Source organism: Lepidochelys olivacea (assembly GCF_965140295.1).
Source record: "Lepidochelys olivacea isolate rLepOli2 genome assembly, chromosome: 11".
Lineage (NCBI taxonomy): Eukaryota > Metazoa > Chordata > Testudines > Cheloniidae > Lepidochelys > Lepidochelys olivacea.
The window spans coordinates 33,320,073-33,336,616 of NC_140421.1; the positions used below are offsets into that span (position 1 = coordinate 33,320,073).

At 39.4% G+C, this 16,544-nt stretch overlaps 1 protein-coding gene across 3 annotated transcripts in view; it reads right to left on the minus strand.

Annotated features, from left to right (window-relative positions):
• The window catches only part of PLA2R1 (phospholipase A2 receptor 1), a 73,042-nt gene that overhangs the window by 23,987 nt on the left and 32,511 nt on the right, over nt 1-16,544 (minus strand). For all 3 annotated transcript variants that reach the window (XM_084643708.1, XM_084643707.1, XM_084643709.1), the window contains 8 exons: nt 12,221-12,333; nt 7,939-8,108; nt 6,861-7,063; nt 6,374-6,519; nt 5,228-5,312; nt 4,350-4,482; nt 3,838-3,873; nt 2,820-2,977 (listed from right to left, as the gene is read on the minus strand). In XM_084643708.1, the coding sequence (XP_084499834.1) occupies nt 2,820-2,977; nt 3,838-3,873; nt 4,350-4,482; nt 5,228-5,312; nt 6,374-6,519; nt 6,861-7,063; nt 7,939-8,108; nt 12,221-12,333 (1,044 nt within the window). The remainder of the gene's footprint in view (nt 1-2,819; nt 2,978-3,837; nt 3,874-4,349; nt 4,483-5,227; nt 5,313-6,373; nt 6,520-6,860; nt 7,064-7,938; nt 8,109-12,220; nt 12,334-16,544) is intronic.

Below are 16,544 nucleotides of genomic sequence, written 5' to 3' on the forward strand. Positions count from 1 at the left end.
TTATACATTCGAGCTATTGCCCTGCTGGCTGCAGTTTCTGGGAGCAGTTCAACACTGCTAGAACAGCCCCAGCTGGTCAGGTCTCCTTCTCCAGCTTGCCACCACATGATTCATTCCAAGCTGTATAAAAGCCTCATAGAATATGATTAACAACAATAGCTCCAATGCCAACCAGAAAACCATGTATAGGAGGCTAACAGGACTACAAATTGTAGATATAAAAATTAAATTTCGCTCCTTGGCGAAGAAGCCATCCAGGGAGGGTAGACTTGAAGAAGACGCTGCTATCAGAAAGGAATATCGAGTATGAAATTGCCCATTCTGCAGCCCAGTGTTTCCCATGAAATGTATGAGAAATAACAAGCAGTGAACAGAAGTAGGGAGGAATAATAAAGTCAAATGAGATATGAAAAGCACACACTCCTCCCCCAAATTAATTGCCAAAGTGGCATGTAGCACCTTCTGGCCAAAGGAGGCCTCTGAAGAGGATAGAAAGTCCACCTGGTAGTATCCAATAGAGGTGTTAACAGAGAACCATGTTGCTGCCCTGTAGATCTCTGCAATGAAAACATAGATTCTTTCTGCTCATTACGTCGTCATAAACCTCATGAAAGATGCTCGCCTCCACCAGCAACAGATGAACCTGATGTCTTCTGTGCCTCTATAATGCATAACCTGATCCATCTGTCCAGGGAACATTTCAGTGAGCCCTTGGCACTTTGGATGAAAGGACTTGAACAAGAATTCCAGTCTTCTTGTTGATTCATTTCATTTGATATAGATCCTTAGTGCTTTATGAACCATCCACATCACCCCACAGCTTTTCTGTAGGAGGCTATGGCTTTGGACAGAATTATGGATGATCTCCTGTGAGACATGAGAAGATGAGTTCACCTTTGGCAAGAAAGATTCTGGGGTCCTTACCAGCACCTTGTCAAAATGGAACACACAATGAGGTTCCTGTTGAAGTTGCCAACTCCTCTAGCAGACAGGATAGTGACTGTGTGGGGAGGAGAGTGATGGTTTTGGTTTGGAAGCACCGTCTGTCACGCTCCTATCCAATTTTTCCACAAACAGGAGAGCACCTGTGAATTTGGATCAGGACAGGATTTGTTTGGAGTGACTGTCTTGCAGCGTGTACCCAAATGTGGCACCGTGCCTGAGAGATGGGATCTCTTTGCTAGAGTCCTTGGATTTGCTGTTGGGAAGAAGGGGAGCTGTGTAGGAGACTGCCTCTTTCCTCACGGAGCTTAGGACCCACTTCATTCTCTAGGGGGGTAGGGGTGAGAAGGTGGGAATGACATGGTGCCCCTTTTCCTTATGGCCCAGGTCTGTGCTGGGACTTACCCACAGAGCTGGCTGACTGGCATCCCTTTGTCCTTGGATTGTCTCCCTGACATATTCTGCGTCTGTACATTGGGCTTTTCTGCACTGGAGTCGCAGCTCCTCAGGGCAGGGGAACCTGACATGCCAATCCAACTCTAAGGCCCTGTGCCCTGGCAGAGCGAGGACTGGCTGGCTGTGAACAGGCAGGTCATAATTCACCCTCTGGAGGGCCTATAAATGCTGCCTCACATATGGAAATACCACTCTGATTTAGCCTGGTGAGTTCTGGGCAGCTCTGACATGCCTGAAGGGGAGCAGAGAAGTCTGGTAGGACAGCACTGCAGTGCTGGATCCAGCTGTGACTGAGACCACAACATTGCTCTCTATGAGAACCAGGGGAACAGGAGGAAGGGAGAGTAAAGGTTGCTCATTACTTCCCAAAAAACAATTAAAATTAAAGCTGGAAAAGAAATGCTTGGGAGCAAAGCGAACCACCACTGAACTTCTGAAACAGAAGATATGAGTGCAATCCAGAGTAAGGGATGTAACCAGCAGGGGCTGTATTACAGGATTGAAATGCCCCTCAAAACTGCAGACAGGAGGACAATAGCTCATACATACCAGAACTGAGAGAGATGCTGAGCTGCAGAAAGATATATCCATCCCACATTAATGTTGCACATTAATTGGTCCACGTAAATTCTGCTGGTGCACTATAAAGTAGTGCTGTTTGAAACACTACTACATTAAAACATACCAGAGAACGTTTACTGAGCACCAGCAGTCTCTATCAATTAATGTGAAATACACTAATGCACTTTAGAAGTCACTCCCCCATAGAGTGCATTGCCCCACCATGTAGATAAGCCCTCAATATGTACTCCAGTATCATTATCCAAAGGTCAGCTACAATTTACTATATGACAAGAGAGGATTGTTGTGCAACTGTATAAGACCAAATCTGGCCTTATGCAACTGCATCCATAGCCCCCCCCTCCCCCCCCGTGAGTGAGCTAGGAATCATGATGGCAAATTTGGATTCAATGAAGCTGCAACAACTCCTGAGGCCTGCACAGACACAGAGGGATGAGTGGAACAAAGAAGGAGAAGCTTATGATAGAATAGGTGCAGTGCATGCAGCATGGGAAGCTCCTTTACATGAACTCACCACTTCCCAAGCACTTCCACAACTTTGGAGTAAGGAGCTGTTTTTTGTTTTTCTTGACACTTATGCAGCAAGCTGACCTGTCTCTTGATTGGCTCAGACCACTGCAATTACCACTGTGCCCCCGGCACCCCCAAGTTACTCACACAAAACAGGATCGTCCTTTATAATGATAAAACACGAGGTAAAGATAATAGTAATACTATAAGCAGAATTGTTTCTAGCATAATATGACTTTCAAATTTTTATAAAAGGCAACTGAAAACCAGAAATTCCAAAGGATGTTATTGGTACTGAAATTTAATTTTGCAAAGGTTTGTCTTGTTACCTGTTTTATTCTACTGTGAATAAATTTTTGTTCATTAGAGGATAGTATTGTGACTATTTCACCACGAAGCCAACCGCAGATGAACTCAAAGATGGTCCACTCTGAGGCACTAATATGAAAGAGGTATTCTGCTCCTTGATAATAAGACCATGGTGGTTCTAAAATTGAAGCAAAAGATTCAAATGTGCTGTAAAAGGTTTAAGACTTCCTTTGGATTCTTACATAGAAAATTCTTTGCAACTAACAAAACGTATGTCTGAATATACTATATATATCACAGGACAAAGATTCCAGTATAAAAAAAAACCTCTCATTAACTTTGATCTATCATATATTACAAACTGACAGGGATACTAAGCCAAATTCTGTCCTGAATCATACCCTGTGCAACTCCAATGACATTAGTAGGGCGGCATGGCATATAAGCAAAGGCAGAATTTGGCACATTGATTTTAATGAGTCTCATGGGATACTATATTCCTACACCATCTGCTCTTGGCTAGATTCTGATATCTTTAGTTGAGTAGTATCTTAGTTGAGTACTCCCAATATGACTAAGGGCTTGTCTTCACTATGGGGGTAAGTCAACCTAAGTTATGCTAGTCCAGCTATGTGAATAAGGTAGCTGGAGTCGACGTAGCTTAGGTCAACTTACCCCAGTGTCCTCACTGTGCTATGTCGATGGGAGACGCTCACTGGTCGACTTCCCTTACTCTTCTCGGAGAGCTGGTGTACTGGGGTTGACCGGAGAGTGCTCTGCTGTCGATTTAGCAGGTCTAGTGAAGACCCACTAAATCAATCCCTGCTGCATCAATTGCAGCAGAGTCGATCTCCCCAAGTGAAGATCAGCCCTAAGAGTGGCAAAATTGGGCCTTATAGAAGCAATGAGATCAATAATTCTTACAATGCTACTTAATGGAAGTTTAACTTCTATTAACTATTTTTACTCATAGCTTAAATATACAATTCCAAATAATAGCTTTTCAAGATGTGAAAACTAAAACGTGCTTTTTCATACCATTTATGTACCACTGTGGTCTCTTTGGCTTAACACCTGTAAAGAAATAATAATTAAGAAACAATATTTCAAACACCAATCATACAGCAGAATTTAACAAAAAAAATTATATTAGTTCTTTTGTTGGTCAGGTAGAAAATTCAAGAGGGGATAAAATAAATATTGGGCACATAGTTTAAAAACTAACATGACACTTTTCAGCAACAAGGTAAGGCATTTGTTCTAGATTTTCAGCTGAACATTCATCACCACATACTGCTCATCAGTATAGGTCATTTCTAAATGTGCACATTGAAGGCCATTCGGCAAATGAAACACCAATATCAATCTAAGGGTACTACAGTACTGCTTTCATTCTATGCAGCAGAACTCCCATTGACATCAACACAGAGTTCTGGCATGGAATAAGAGAACTCAATGGCCCATAAACATTTCCCCTGTCTCTTCACTATAACATAACGACAAATTATAAGTAGCATACGTAAATTAAAACATAGCTTAACAACTCTTACCTTTTGGTATTTTGCATATCCATTCACGCTTCCCATTGCAATGCAATGGCAGGATTGTTCTATTTACTTTGTATGCAGCACAATTTCTTGAATCATCTTCAACATATATATTCTGTAAAAATGCAGATACAACCTGCAAGAGACCAATGCTTTCCTAAGCCCTTACTGAGATTCCCAGATAAGACGTTTAAAAGTTTTAATACAAAATTAAATGTGTTTTGAAATGCATACGTTGCACCATTAGAAAACTAATAAACCTGGGGTACCTGAAGTATGGTGAAGAACTCTTAAAATGGGGTCCATAGCTACTCTCTTCCTGGGCCCTATTCAGTACTCCTTACTCATTTACAAACCCTTTTTCATATAGCTAACTGAGTAGCATTAAACAGTAACTTTTTGCCATTCTTGACAGGGGCTTCCCCACATCTGATGTCATTTTTCCTCTGTGTTCAAAGTGTTGCATGATTTGCATTTTACATTTATATTCTGCGCTTATTTTCATCATTAGTATAGAGTGTGCTTTTGCTGTAATATGCTTCTGGATACAATTCTAATGATTAGATGTTTTACTGGGAGTCTCTTCATGCCCTTGAAATGCTTTAGTACTTCTGAATGCCATGTAGCATTTCAAATAATATTCCCACACTGCGTGTGACAAAGTCAAAACTTGCCACCATTTAAAATGTGGCACAAGAAAGGTGATTAAATCTGTTAATTCAAAAGCAGATTACGGTTAGCGAAGTGGATGAGTGTGAAGGAAGTGAGTGTTTTGTCTGGTCACACTGTTTGGCTATTTGGAAGGTTTGTTTTTAAACTGTGGTCTCATGCTCAGATGTAATTTCATAGGTCCTTAGAATATATAGCATATGAATATTTACAGGAGTTCCATCAGACCACTCCCATGTTCCTCCAGACAAGGGGTTTCTTTTATTAAATCCAATCCAGAATTGCCTTTCTTCAGCCCTGTGACAGACAAAAAAGAAAACAGCTGAAGAACATCGCTGATATGTTTGTCTTGTCTAGCTTCATAAAAACCTCTTCAAAATGTATAAATAGCCTGCATATCCATAGCAAATTCTGGTAATTTAGAAATATCAAATTGTGATGTATTTTTCTGGGTTCTTAGCAATGTTCTGCAGAGTTGCTGGCATCAAATAAAATAATTTCTGTCTCTCTGATTAAAAAGACTAAGTTACCTATTTAAAGATGGCAATGTAAAAAATATTGGGTCAGATGGTGAAGCCCCTAGTCCCACTAGTGAGAAGTTAATGTGGTTACAAGGAGTTTAATGATTATTCACAGAGTAAACGATTACTTAGTATTGATGAGGACCTGGGTCACCCGGAGCACGTCTTGACATAAAAATATAGCAAATTGTGGCTGCATACTGTGAGACTGAAAGCAGGACTTTCACCATCAAAATGCACAACCCCTAGCGACGTACTATAGAGGAGTAATTCAGTTGGTTTAATAGGCTGTTTCAGTAGCTGGGAGCTAGCAACAACAGAAAGACACAATCACATGCATTAACATTATTAGGACAACACTGAGTAAAATCTTTTGGGTACGCATTGCTCAATAAAATGCCAGCTGACCACATCTTATACTTTTTCGATATATTCTGTTATCGAAAGATTCCAAATTTAGGGCCTGCTCTTACTCCCATTCAAATAAATGGCAAAACTCCCATGGACGTCAATGGGAGTAGCAACAGACCCTTTAAAAATAATTAGGATTAACAGACCACCCTATCATGGAGGGTCTGAGCATGATGAAAAACAGTGGACTATTGTGAGACTTGTTCCAGCCCTGGCACAGATAAAGCCGGTCTTTAAGAGGAATCACATTAGAATTTTGCTATTGTGCTTCTTTCGGAAGAACAAATTCATTTTCAACTTCACTTCAGTCAGTGAGGGAGATTTAAGGCAGTCATTGGCTACTGCTGATGAGGATGTAGAGGCACAGAGTTCTCTTTGTTTAAAAAAAATCTTTGGTGATATTAAATTTTATAAATACATGTTTACCGATCAAACATTTTGTTTAAAAATGTGTTCAAAAAATCCTCTTCATACACATGGGTAAAGCTGGCAAGATGTGCTCCAAGATCTTGGCATAATGCTTCTGCTTCATCCCATGTTCTTTTCATCAGGACTTTCTCATTGTGAAATACCTGCATATAAAATAAGTACCACCACAAATTTAAGAACAAAATTGATTTTGGGTTGCTAATATAATTTTTTTTTTTTTAGGAAATGCAATTTGCCCTTATCTGTTTCTGCCACTTACTCTACCTTGGCTTGCATTAACTTTGAAATGCTGTATAAAATGGTACTGGTAAATTTGCAGTCCCAGTTCAATGAAGAAAAGATCAAGTGCAACAAGGAGTCTTGTATTCTTTTAGAAAATTTAGAATTTTATGTTTAAATGAAGAATTTTCTTTTAAACAATGTTGTCAGGAACAATAGGTAAAAACCTGACACAAATCAAGAGATTTAGGTAACCCTTTTTTACCTTGTAGCAGCTGAGCAGATTAGATTCCGATTCCCATCCAGGATAACATACATCCAAAGGTTCTTCAAAATTAGGCTCATTTTCTTCATATGATTCAATTTTTTGCTTACACAGTGACATAGCTTTGAAGCTTCTACAGTTTTTCACCTCCCAGTAACCAAGAGGCTGCCCTCTGCGAACAACAACACACCCTCCAGAATGGCCTAAGGCAAGGAAAACAAGAGTATTCAGCATCAGAAAAAAACATTCTGTGCCCAACCAGGACATAGTTTTATGAATTAGTAATGGGCATCTTTTTAAGAGGTGCCCGAAGGTATCAAATGAAATAGATTTAAACCATTTTTCCTAATAAACTCAATGTTTAGTGAGACAAAAGGTAAAAGGTAAAATCTATTATTGGACAGTCCATTAAATGATCACACAACTGTAGATTTTACTTTTTGATCAACAATATGATAGCACTGAGAACTCATTCTGGAGTGCGTATGATTGTGCCATGACCCTGAGACTCCATGGATTGGATGAAACTGGAAATAAAGAGCTACACTGTTATAGCCTTTACTCAGTCACACAGAGGAGTGGGGAGTAGAGGTTATTTGCCTGATACAGCTGGCTGTGAGCAAATGGGCAGGGAGGGGGCCGACTTTGCAAGGTTTGATTGGGAGAATGGGTTGACAGCAATGGAGTGTGCCTTGCACCTGGAAAAGAATGTGAACCAGTCACTCCTTGATCTGCACAAGCTGGCAACTCACAAGAATGACCCTCATTTGTGTGACTTCATTGAAACTTCATCCCCAACCTTCCTAGCTGGACAGATTACCTGGCTGGGTGCACAGTGAGGAGTACGTTGCTCATGGGAAGGTGCTGTTATGTGCCATCCCTTCGTCAGGGCAGACTGTAAAGTTACAGTCTGGTCCAAAGTGAGCCTAATGCTATACGTATCTTGGGCAGAGTGACGGGAGGAAGTGATGATGGCTATGTAAAAAGGGGGGCAAAAGTAATCCTGGCTCAAGAATATAGTGGGAGATATTAGAATTTAATAAGAAGTTGCCATTTATCACTACAATATATTACTCACTTGGCTGATGCTTGTTCCAGTTTGTATAGCTCACAGGCTGATTCTTCCCCTCTGTAGTTAGCCAGAAGTATTCTCCTGTATTGTTAAGGTCTTGTAGGGCTATCCAAAAATAGGTGTTATCAGTTTCCACCATGCTACGAATCATACTGTTGATAAAAGCTTGTTCAAATCTTTAAAAAGGTCAAGATAAAAATCTTGTCAGAATAAGATACCCTAATTCACATTTCAGTGAATAATTCTCATGAAATATTTTGAATAATGTAAAAGAGAGAAATATCCAAAGACATCTACACTTCCTAATAAATTTCAGTCATATAGGTGCAATACAGGCAGAATTTAGCTATTATCGCATTTGTCCAAATGCTATACAAAACCATCATTTAAGCTATCTAATTTGCATATAAAGCAATAACCTCAATGCTTATGGTATAATATATGGAAAGAAAACATAACACCCAGAAGGCATTATTTACAAATAATGCAGAGCTCAACAATGAGACTCTTCATATGCATGATGAGGGAGAAGTGGTGCAGAAGTTCAAAGGGAGTTACAGAGAGAATATTGAAGGGGGGGGGGGGGAAGAAAAGACTTGTCACAACAGTGTTTTTTCAGGATTTCATTTGGAGACTCCACAGAGTAACTAGTGGCACTACACCAATAGCTCTGACATTTGCAGATGAAGATGTTCTGTGGGTGAGTAAGCTCTTTTAAATTAATAAATGGTATATTTAATCCTACTTTTACTACCTAAGTATCATTTATTGGTACAGCATAATACAAATAAATGCCTTAACCTATCAACACATTTAATCAGCCTCCTATTAAATTATATACAGTGCATTAAGGACCCAATCCTGCAGAGACTGACACACTCTTAACTTCAGGCACTGTGAGTAGAACTATTGACTTCCATGGCAATGGTCATAGAGTGTAAAGTTAAACATGTCCATGTCTTAGTAGGATTTGGGCCTATGTAGCTACTGTTCATTTATTTTTTTTTATTTATGACTTTTTGCTTTTCCTCCATCCCCACAATCCTCCTTCTTAGTAATATGCTCTTTATTGCCAGAGATGATGATCATTTAGGATCTTCTAAGTATCATTAATTCTGAAGAAAAGTATTTGTAGTTGTCACATCAGGACCAAGAACCTAAACAATAAATAAAATGCCATGTTAACTACTACTTTCTCAGCTAGTGCAATCTGGCAACTGGAAACTAGTGTCTGAAACAATGATAATGTGAAAGTGATGAACAGTTATTACACCTGTGCCTCCAGTGAGGTGCTGTGTATCCTCACTTCCCACTGATGCTAATGAGAATTGTAGATGTTCAGCAACTGCAGGATCTTTCCTTTGTAGTCACAACATGCATTACTATTCTACTAAGATATTCATAGAGTATTGGGAACAATATAGCAAATCACTTTCCTAGCAAGAAGAATCTCTATCAACCTAACTCCTGGATTTTTAAATCCATCCCACTGAATTATTCTCTTGAACCTGATAATGTTGTCTGTCATTTTTTCAACTGACTGGATTTCTCATACTTTATTTCTCCATGCCACTAATGTTGGGGGAATCTATTATTTTCCAAAAGTGAGCAAGCACACATCTGGCTGCTAGTAGTAACTGTGTTATAAATGTGTCTTGCCTCCCACCCCCATTCAATCACCTCCTTTAGACTGTAACCTAATAGAACAGCTATGGATTCTGTGGGTAGGCTAACTTTAGTTATCTTGAAAGTTCTACTTACTATTTTTCTACAAAATATTATTATGGTGGGACATTCCCACCATATGTGCAGACAGGTCCCTATTCCTCCACATCCAGGATCAAGTAGGTTTTATCATGTCTAGTTAACATTTTTCAATATTGAAAAGATAAATGGACAGTTGAGAAGAGGTTCACCAAACACGAAGAGATCTCTTCATGGGGTAACAAATGCAGGATATGAGTAAGCTTTGTTAATATTTGTACAGAAAATTCATATGTGTAAATAATGATCAAGTAAAAAGGTTAAAAAATTAAATATTTCCTTATATTTTATGCATATTTGAACATTACTTATTTAGAGCTTGATCCAGCCAGGTGCTGAGGACTCCAGCCCCAATCCAGCAAAGAACTGAAAAATGTGCTTAATTTTAAGCAAGAGTTGTTTTACTAAAGTCAAGCATGTAGTTCAGTGCTTTGCTGGAGTCGGGCCAGAGTACTCAGGATCAAGGCTTTACAGTTGTATCCTGCAAAGTAACCTCAGTTTCCACTAAACCAGGTATCTGTCCCTGTGTAATTTACTACCATAGAGTTGTAGCAATCTCACAAATGGAGCAAAAAAGGAGACACAACAGCAGTGAGTGGTGACCTACATTTCCAATAATTATATTAAACCAGGGTGGGGCGAGTGGGAAACCACCCAGGGTCCAAAGCTGCAGGGGTGGAAAAATGGGGTGGAAATGGGCGTGATGCGTAAAGGGGCTCAGGGAAGGAGCTCCACCTCCAGCCTGACTCACCTCAATGGGCCACCCAGCCTGTCTGGGGGTGGGGGTGCAACCAAAAAAATGAGGGGTGCGGGGGATGTGACCCAGTGTGCCCTCCCCACATCACCTCTGGGCAGAAAAATTATGATAAAAATGGTAGGAGACACAAATATGTTTCTGTCCCTGGGTGCTAAAATGCCTAGTTATGGTTCTGTATGAATCAATTCCATGGGTCAAGTTTAGAGATCGGTTACTCAATTGTATCTTTTGGCAGCCTAATAAACTCCTATGTAACTAATAATTTTTATTGCTCCTACAGTAATAGAAAATAATTGGATACAGGGTTAGAACATGTAAAAGGGTTTCTCCTCACGCCATTTGTCTCAGACACCCTAAATGTTTCCTTGGAGCAAAGGTGCCCACAAGCCTTGTTAGCATTGGCATTTTTTTCCAACTGTTCCACACAACTAATTCTGGATGGAATCAAAAACAATGTATTTGTAGTAAAATAATAAATCTTGACAAGCTAGGAACCCCTCCTACAACATTTACATCTATGTATCATTGACCAGTAGTGTAGCTACAATAATATACTTTATCATTGATTGATAGAATTTTTTTTTCCAGCTCTCCCCACTGGCTACATAGAAAGCGGAGCTGATTGATTTCTGGGAATATTTTATGATTTTATTTTTGAAAAAAATAAAAATAAAAAACTTGTTTAAATGAAAATGCCCTTTTCCATCAATAAATCGCTTCAATGGAAATTTTTCTCTTTTATTTTTTGTCAAAAAATGAATTCTAAAACCCAAAATGTTTTCAGTTTAAAATGCTACCCTGGTGCCTCATAGGAGTTTGATCAAGGAGTCCAGCCTATAGAGGAGTATGGGAACTCGAGGGACCTGAAGTATTAAACCAACCCCTCCAATCCCCACAGCGTGGAGCATTATGGTGGCATTTCAGAATGGAAGTATTTTGGATTTTGATTTTTTCAACAAAAACTTGAAATTTTCTGTAGAAAAAAACCACAGTGTCCATTTTCTGGTAATTTCTAATAGAAACCAAGGATTTTTTCCTAAAGAGTCATTATAATAAATGTAACGTAGATAAGAATATGCATAACAGAACTCATTTTGGTACATTTATTTGTCAGAGACTTTAGTAGGAGTTCAGTGTATGGAATAGTGGCAATATTGGATCCTAACAGTATATAAAGTAGAGCTAACTAACTCATAACAAACCCAGGCATTTGGACATCTGCAACTAGGAAAACTTGCTGCTGGAGTTAGGATATAAATACAGAGAAGAAAAAAGAGGAGGTGGAGAATTTCAATATTTTTCGTATCTATCTTTCTTTTTTCTATTGCTAAAAGATCACAGTAAATGCAAAGCTAACAGAAATAACTTCACAAAATGATAACTGTTTTACATTAAAATAACCTTTCATAAAGTTTAGATAATAAAGTCTGGATATATTTTGATTTATTAGCACTGTGACCAAGTATACAATTAAAGTTTACTATGCTGAATACTCTATAAATCTGTATACAAGGCATTAAAGTATCTGAACTGTTGCATGCTTGAATAAGTGTACATTTCTGTACATACCAATTAGGTCAGTAATTGCACTCTATCAAATTTAATCCCAACTCAGGAAGGAAACAATGACAAAATGAACATTTAATTTTAGTCATTCATTAATCTCTGTAGTATTATTTATAAATAGTAACATTTTCTCTATGCCTTTTTATAGTTAGCAAAACATTTGTTATGAATATCTTTGCACTGTCTAATAGGATTAACTACCTGTTTGTTACTGTTACAAGTGAAGGAGGACAGTAATAGCCACTGGAAGCATGTTCAAAACTTCGAGGGGTATTGTCGATTTTGTAACAAAATCCACCATGTCTCTCCCATCCCTTAAAAAAAATAAGGGTTATTTATATATAATATATATGCACAATTGGCTTGGTTGTTAAGCAAGTGATCCCTCTTTGTACTTTCTATGTAATCATCACTAATTATGGTATCATATGTGCCCCTTTCCTTTTTGCTCTGGTGGGGTCCTTGTGACCACACCTGACTGACAGTCTGATGAGCCGGGCTTTCAGTAGCCCTCTGATTCTGTTATCATGTGATGAACTATTCTGTTCATAAACTGGAGTTGTTTTTGATCTACTTTAAAATGAATACAAACACAATACAAGAAAGAAAAGGATTACTGAATACATATGGAAATATGGCTGGTGTCACTGACTTTGCTTTGTAAAAACAAGAAGCTAATATTAAGTTAAATTCCAGTATTCTTTTTTTTTTTTTTTTTAAAGAATTTTGTATCTCAGAGAGGTAGGTAAGTAGATGTATCGCCATTTTACAGAATCTAAAACTGAGTTTAAAGCCATTAAACATGAAAAATATTATATGAAAAATTTATTTCATGATCTGTGATTTGTAGCCTGTAGGTATAAGTATTGGCTAGGTAAGGCATAGGTATAAATTAAGGCAGTAACACAATGAACCTACAAGTCTCAAGGCCTATAAAATAATATATTAGCTAAACTAATCAAGGTCTAAGTCCCAAAAATCTTTATCATAAACAGCTAACCAGGAGTAACCTTAGACCATAAGATATCACAAGACAGAATGCTGTAATAAATAAGTAAAACTGAACTGCAGACAGCTAACCACAAGATGCCAGATTATGTCAGCTTCAGATCATTTAAATTAGGAACATCAGCAGATATCCAACAACAAGAATGCCATGATAACTAATTGATGTATAAATGAGCTTGAGGTAAACGGCCCAGTAACCTAAAAGGGAGAAGGGGCATCCCTACATTCCTCATCCTAGGGTGAGGAAATACAGATAAGGAAAAGGGGCTGAAACCCCTACTGAATATGCATTAGGCAAAGTGGACATCAGCAAAACACGTTATAAAAGCTGTATCTCCGCCAGTGACGGATTAGCCACTGGGCCAACAGGGCTCGTGCCCAGGGGTCCTGGAAAAATGGGCGTCCCTGCACGCCGACCCACTCTGCCTGCCCAGCACTCCTGCCTGGGAGTGGGGTCGGGGCGTGGGTGGCTTACCACAGTCCACCTGCCCTCCCAGTGCTCCTACTGGGGAGCAGGTCAAGCTCCTGCACTCTAATTCTACTCCCACCCCAGCAGAAGCGCTGGGCAGGCAGGGAAATTCCCTGCGCCTGACCCTGCTCCCCAGCAGGAGCACTTGGGGGTGGGGGGTGGGGTGAGACACTGCAGGTGGAAGGGGTCGGGGGGCCTCCACTTGCTCTGGCCCAGAGCCCCACAAAACCATAATCCACTTCTGATCCTGGCCTGCATACCTTTGGAGATGCAGGATGATCACGAGTGTGGGGATGGTGAGGATGACAACTAACACTTAGGGTTTTTCTGCAAGGAGTGGTGAGAGCATATGGATGCTCATATGTGGGATGTTTTGACCATCTTATATTATCTGTCCGCTTTGCTGGGTTGGAGTGTTTGTGATTTTGCTAACTGTGCTATTAAAAATATTAAAAAGACAGAACACCTTTCCGAAATGTAACTGTCTCCTTCAGACACACGGGATTCCTTGTAATAGCCTTAATATTTCTGGATCTGATCATGAAGCAGAACCTTGCCAAACCACAGAATGCTCACTGGGAATTAATACATAATGAATAGATCAGGCAACATATTGAATACAGTGTAATCAGTTTACTTACTGAGTCTCGGGGGTACACGCCAGGACATTTAGATATGTCATTTTGGGATAAAGTGTTTAATTATGCTTGTTAGTTTATAGTTGTGATAACTCATTACTGATGTAGAATATCAAAAGTGTAAGAAACATTGCATTTTAATTCAACTGAGGTGGTATTTCTGACAGTCTGTACCCATATGTTCACCCCTTTTATAAGATTATGACATTTTTTGTACAAAGTATGCCTTGTGAGGTATCATTTGAAAACTAATAATTTGCTGATCATTACTGTGCTGGTAAGATGTGTGTGGCAACATTGTATGTAAAGTTATAATATTCTACGATATGATATTACTAAGACATGTTTCAAGTCTGGAGAGCAGTCACAAACCAGTTTTCCAGAAACAAAAGGCTAGCCAGTGCCTCAGCCAGGTGTTGTCAAAATCAAATAGACCATCACCTGGTTAAGTGGCCATTCTTTGGCCGGAAAGAGGATGTGGGCAAAAAATTACATCTAGACAAAGAAACAACTGGGGGTTCCTGTCCGCACACCCTTTCTGTCTCCTGAACCTCAGCTGGAGATGATTCTCAATGAAGGGAAAGAACTATAAGAAGGGAGAGCAGACACCCTAAATTATCTCTCCCTTTCTCTCTACCCCTGGAATCAACACCACTTGAAGAACAAAGGAAGCAGCATTGGACTGGGGGAGGGATCCTGACTGAAAGAAATTCAGCCACTTAGACTGCTGAACCATGTGGTGAGAGTGACCTTTGCTTTGAATTGACTTCGTTTATTAAATAGGGCATTAGTTGTGTTTTACTTTTTTTTTTCTTGTAATCAATTGTGACTTTTATTCATTACGTGTAGTCACTTAAAATCTTTCTGTAGTTAATAAATTTGTTTTATTGTTTTAAACCATTGTGTTTGGATTGAAGTGTTTGGGAAACTCCATTTGAGGATTTGTGCATCCCATTTTCTATTAATAAAATGACGAACTTTGTATGAGTTTGTATTGTCCAGAAGGGGATGGGCAGTACAAGACATATATTTCTCGGAGAAAGTCTCGGACTGGGAATTTCCTGGTGTTACACTGCAGTGTAATTCAAGGGTGGCTGGCTATACCACTCAGACAATATAACTAGGAGTAACTTACATGCTGGAGGCTGTGAGAGAGCAGACCAGGAGTGGTAGCTGTCACAGAGAAACAGTATAAAAAGCACCCCAGGTTGGAGAATTGAGGGAACACAGCTATTCATCAGTCCAGATTGTACCGTCACAGTATTATGTGTTACAGCTGCATGCTTTTTGTTTTCAACTGAAAATGGAATGTTTACTTAATACTAAAAGTGGCCTCAATGCTGACCTTTGATACGGCAAATCCTCCTCTTGTTATTTACTTCTTATTATTTTCCTGCTCTGTTTTCAAATATAGTAAAAACGCCAAAAGCGCAGGATAAAATAAATGAAGCACATTATAGCTATTACACAGATCTAATTTTTTTCAGCCAAGATGTTCACATTGGGGAAGAGATGACAGAGCTTTTGTAAAGGAAAGTCATGCCCCACCAATCTATTAAAATGCTTTGCGGGTCTCAACAAGCACATGGACAAGGATGATCCAGTTGACATAGTGTAGCTGGACTTTCAGAAAGCTTTTGACAAGGTCTCACACTAAAGGCTCTAAAACAAAGTAAGCAGTCATGGGATAAGAGGGAAGGTCCTGTCATGGATTAGTAACTGGCTAAAAGATAGAGAACAAGAGTGAGAATAAAGGATCAGCTTTCACAAACGGAGAGAGGTAAATAGCAGGGTCCCCCAAGGATCTGCACTGGGACCTGTGCAGTTCAACATATTCATAAATGATCTGGAAAAGGGGATAAACAGTGAGGTGGCAAAATTTGCAGACAGTACAATATTACTCAAGATTGCTAAGTCCAAACCTGATTGTAAAGAGTTACAACGGGATCTCACAAAACTGGGTGACTAAGCAACGAAATGGCGGTAGAAATTCAATGTTGACAAGTGCAAAGTAGTGAACACTGGGAAACATAATCCCAGTTACACATACAAAATGATGGGGTCTAAATTAGCTGTTACCACTTAAGAAAGAGATCTTGGAGTGATGGTGGACAGTTTTCTGAAAACATCCACTCAGTGTCCAACAGCAGTCAAAAAAGCTAACAAATATCTATTCAGGGGACACCATCACAGGGCCTAATAACATCAGCCACACTATCAGAGGCTCGTTCACCTGCACATCCACCAATGTGATATATGCCATCATGTGCCAGCAATGCCCCTCTGCCATTTACATTGGTCAAACTGGACAGTCTCTACGTAAAAGAATAAATGGACACAAATCAGATGTCAAGAATTATAACATTCATAAACCAGTCGGAGAACACTTCAATCTCTCTGGTCACGCAAT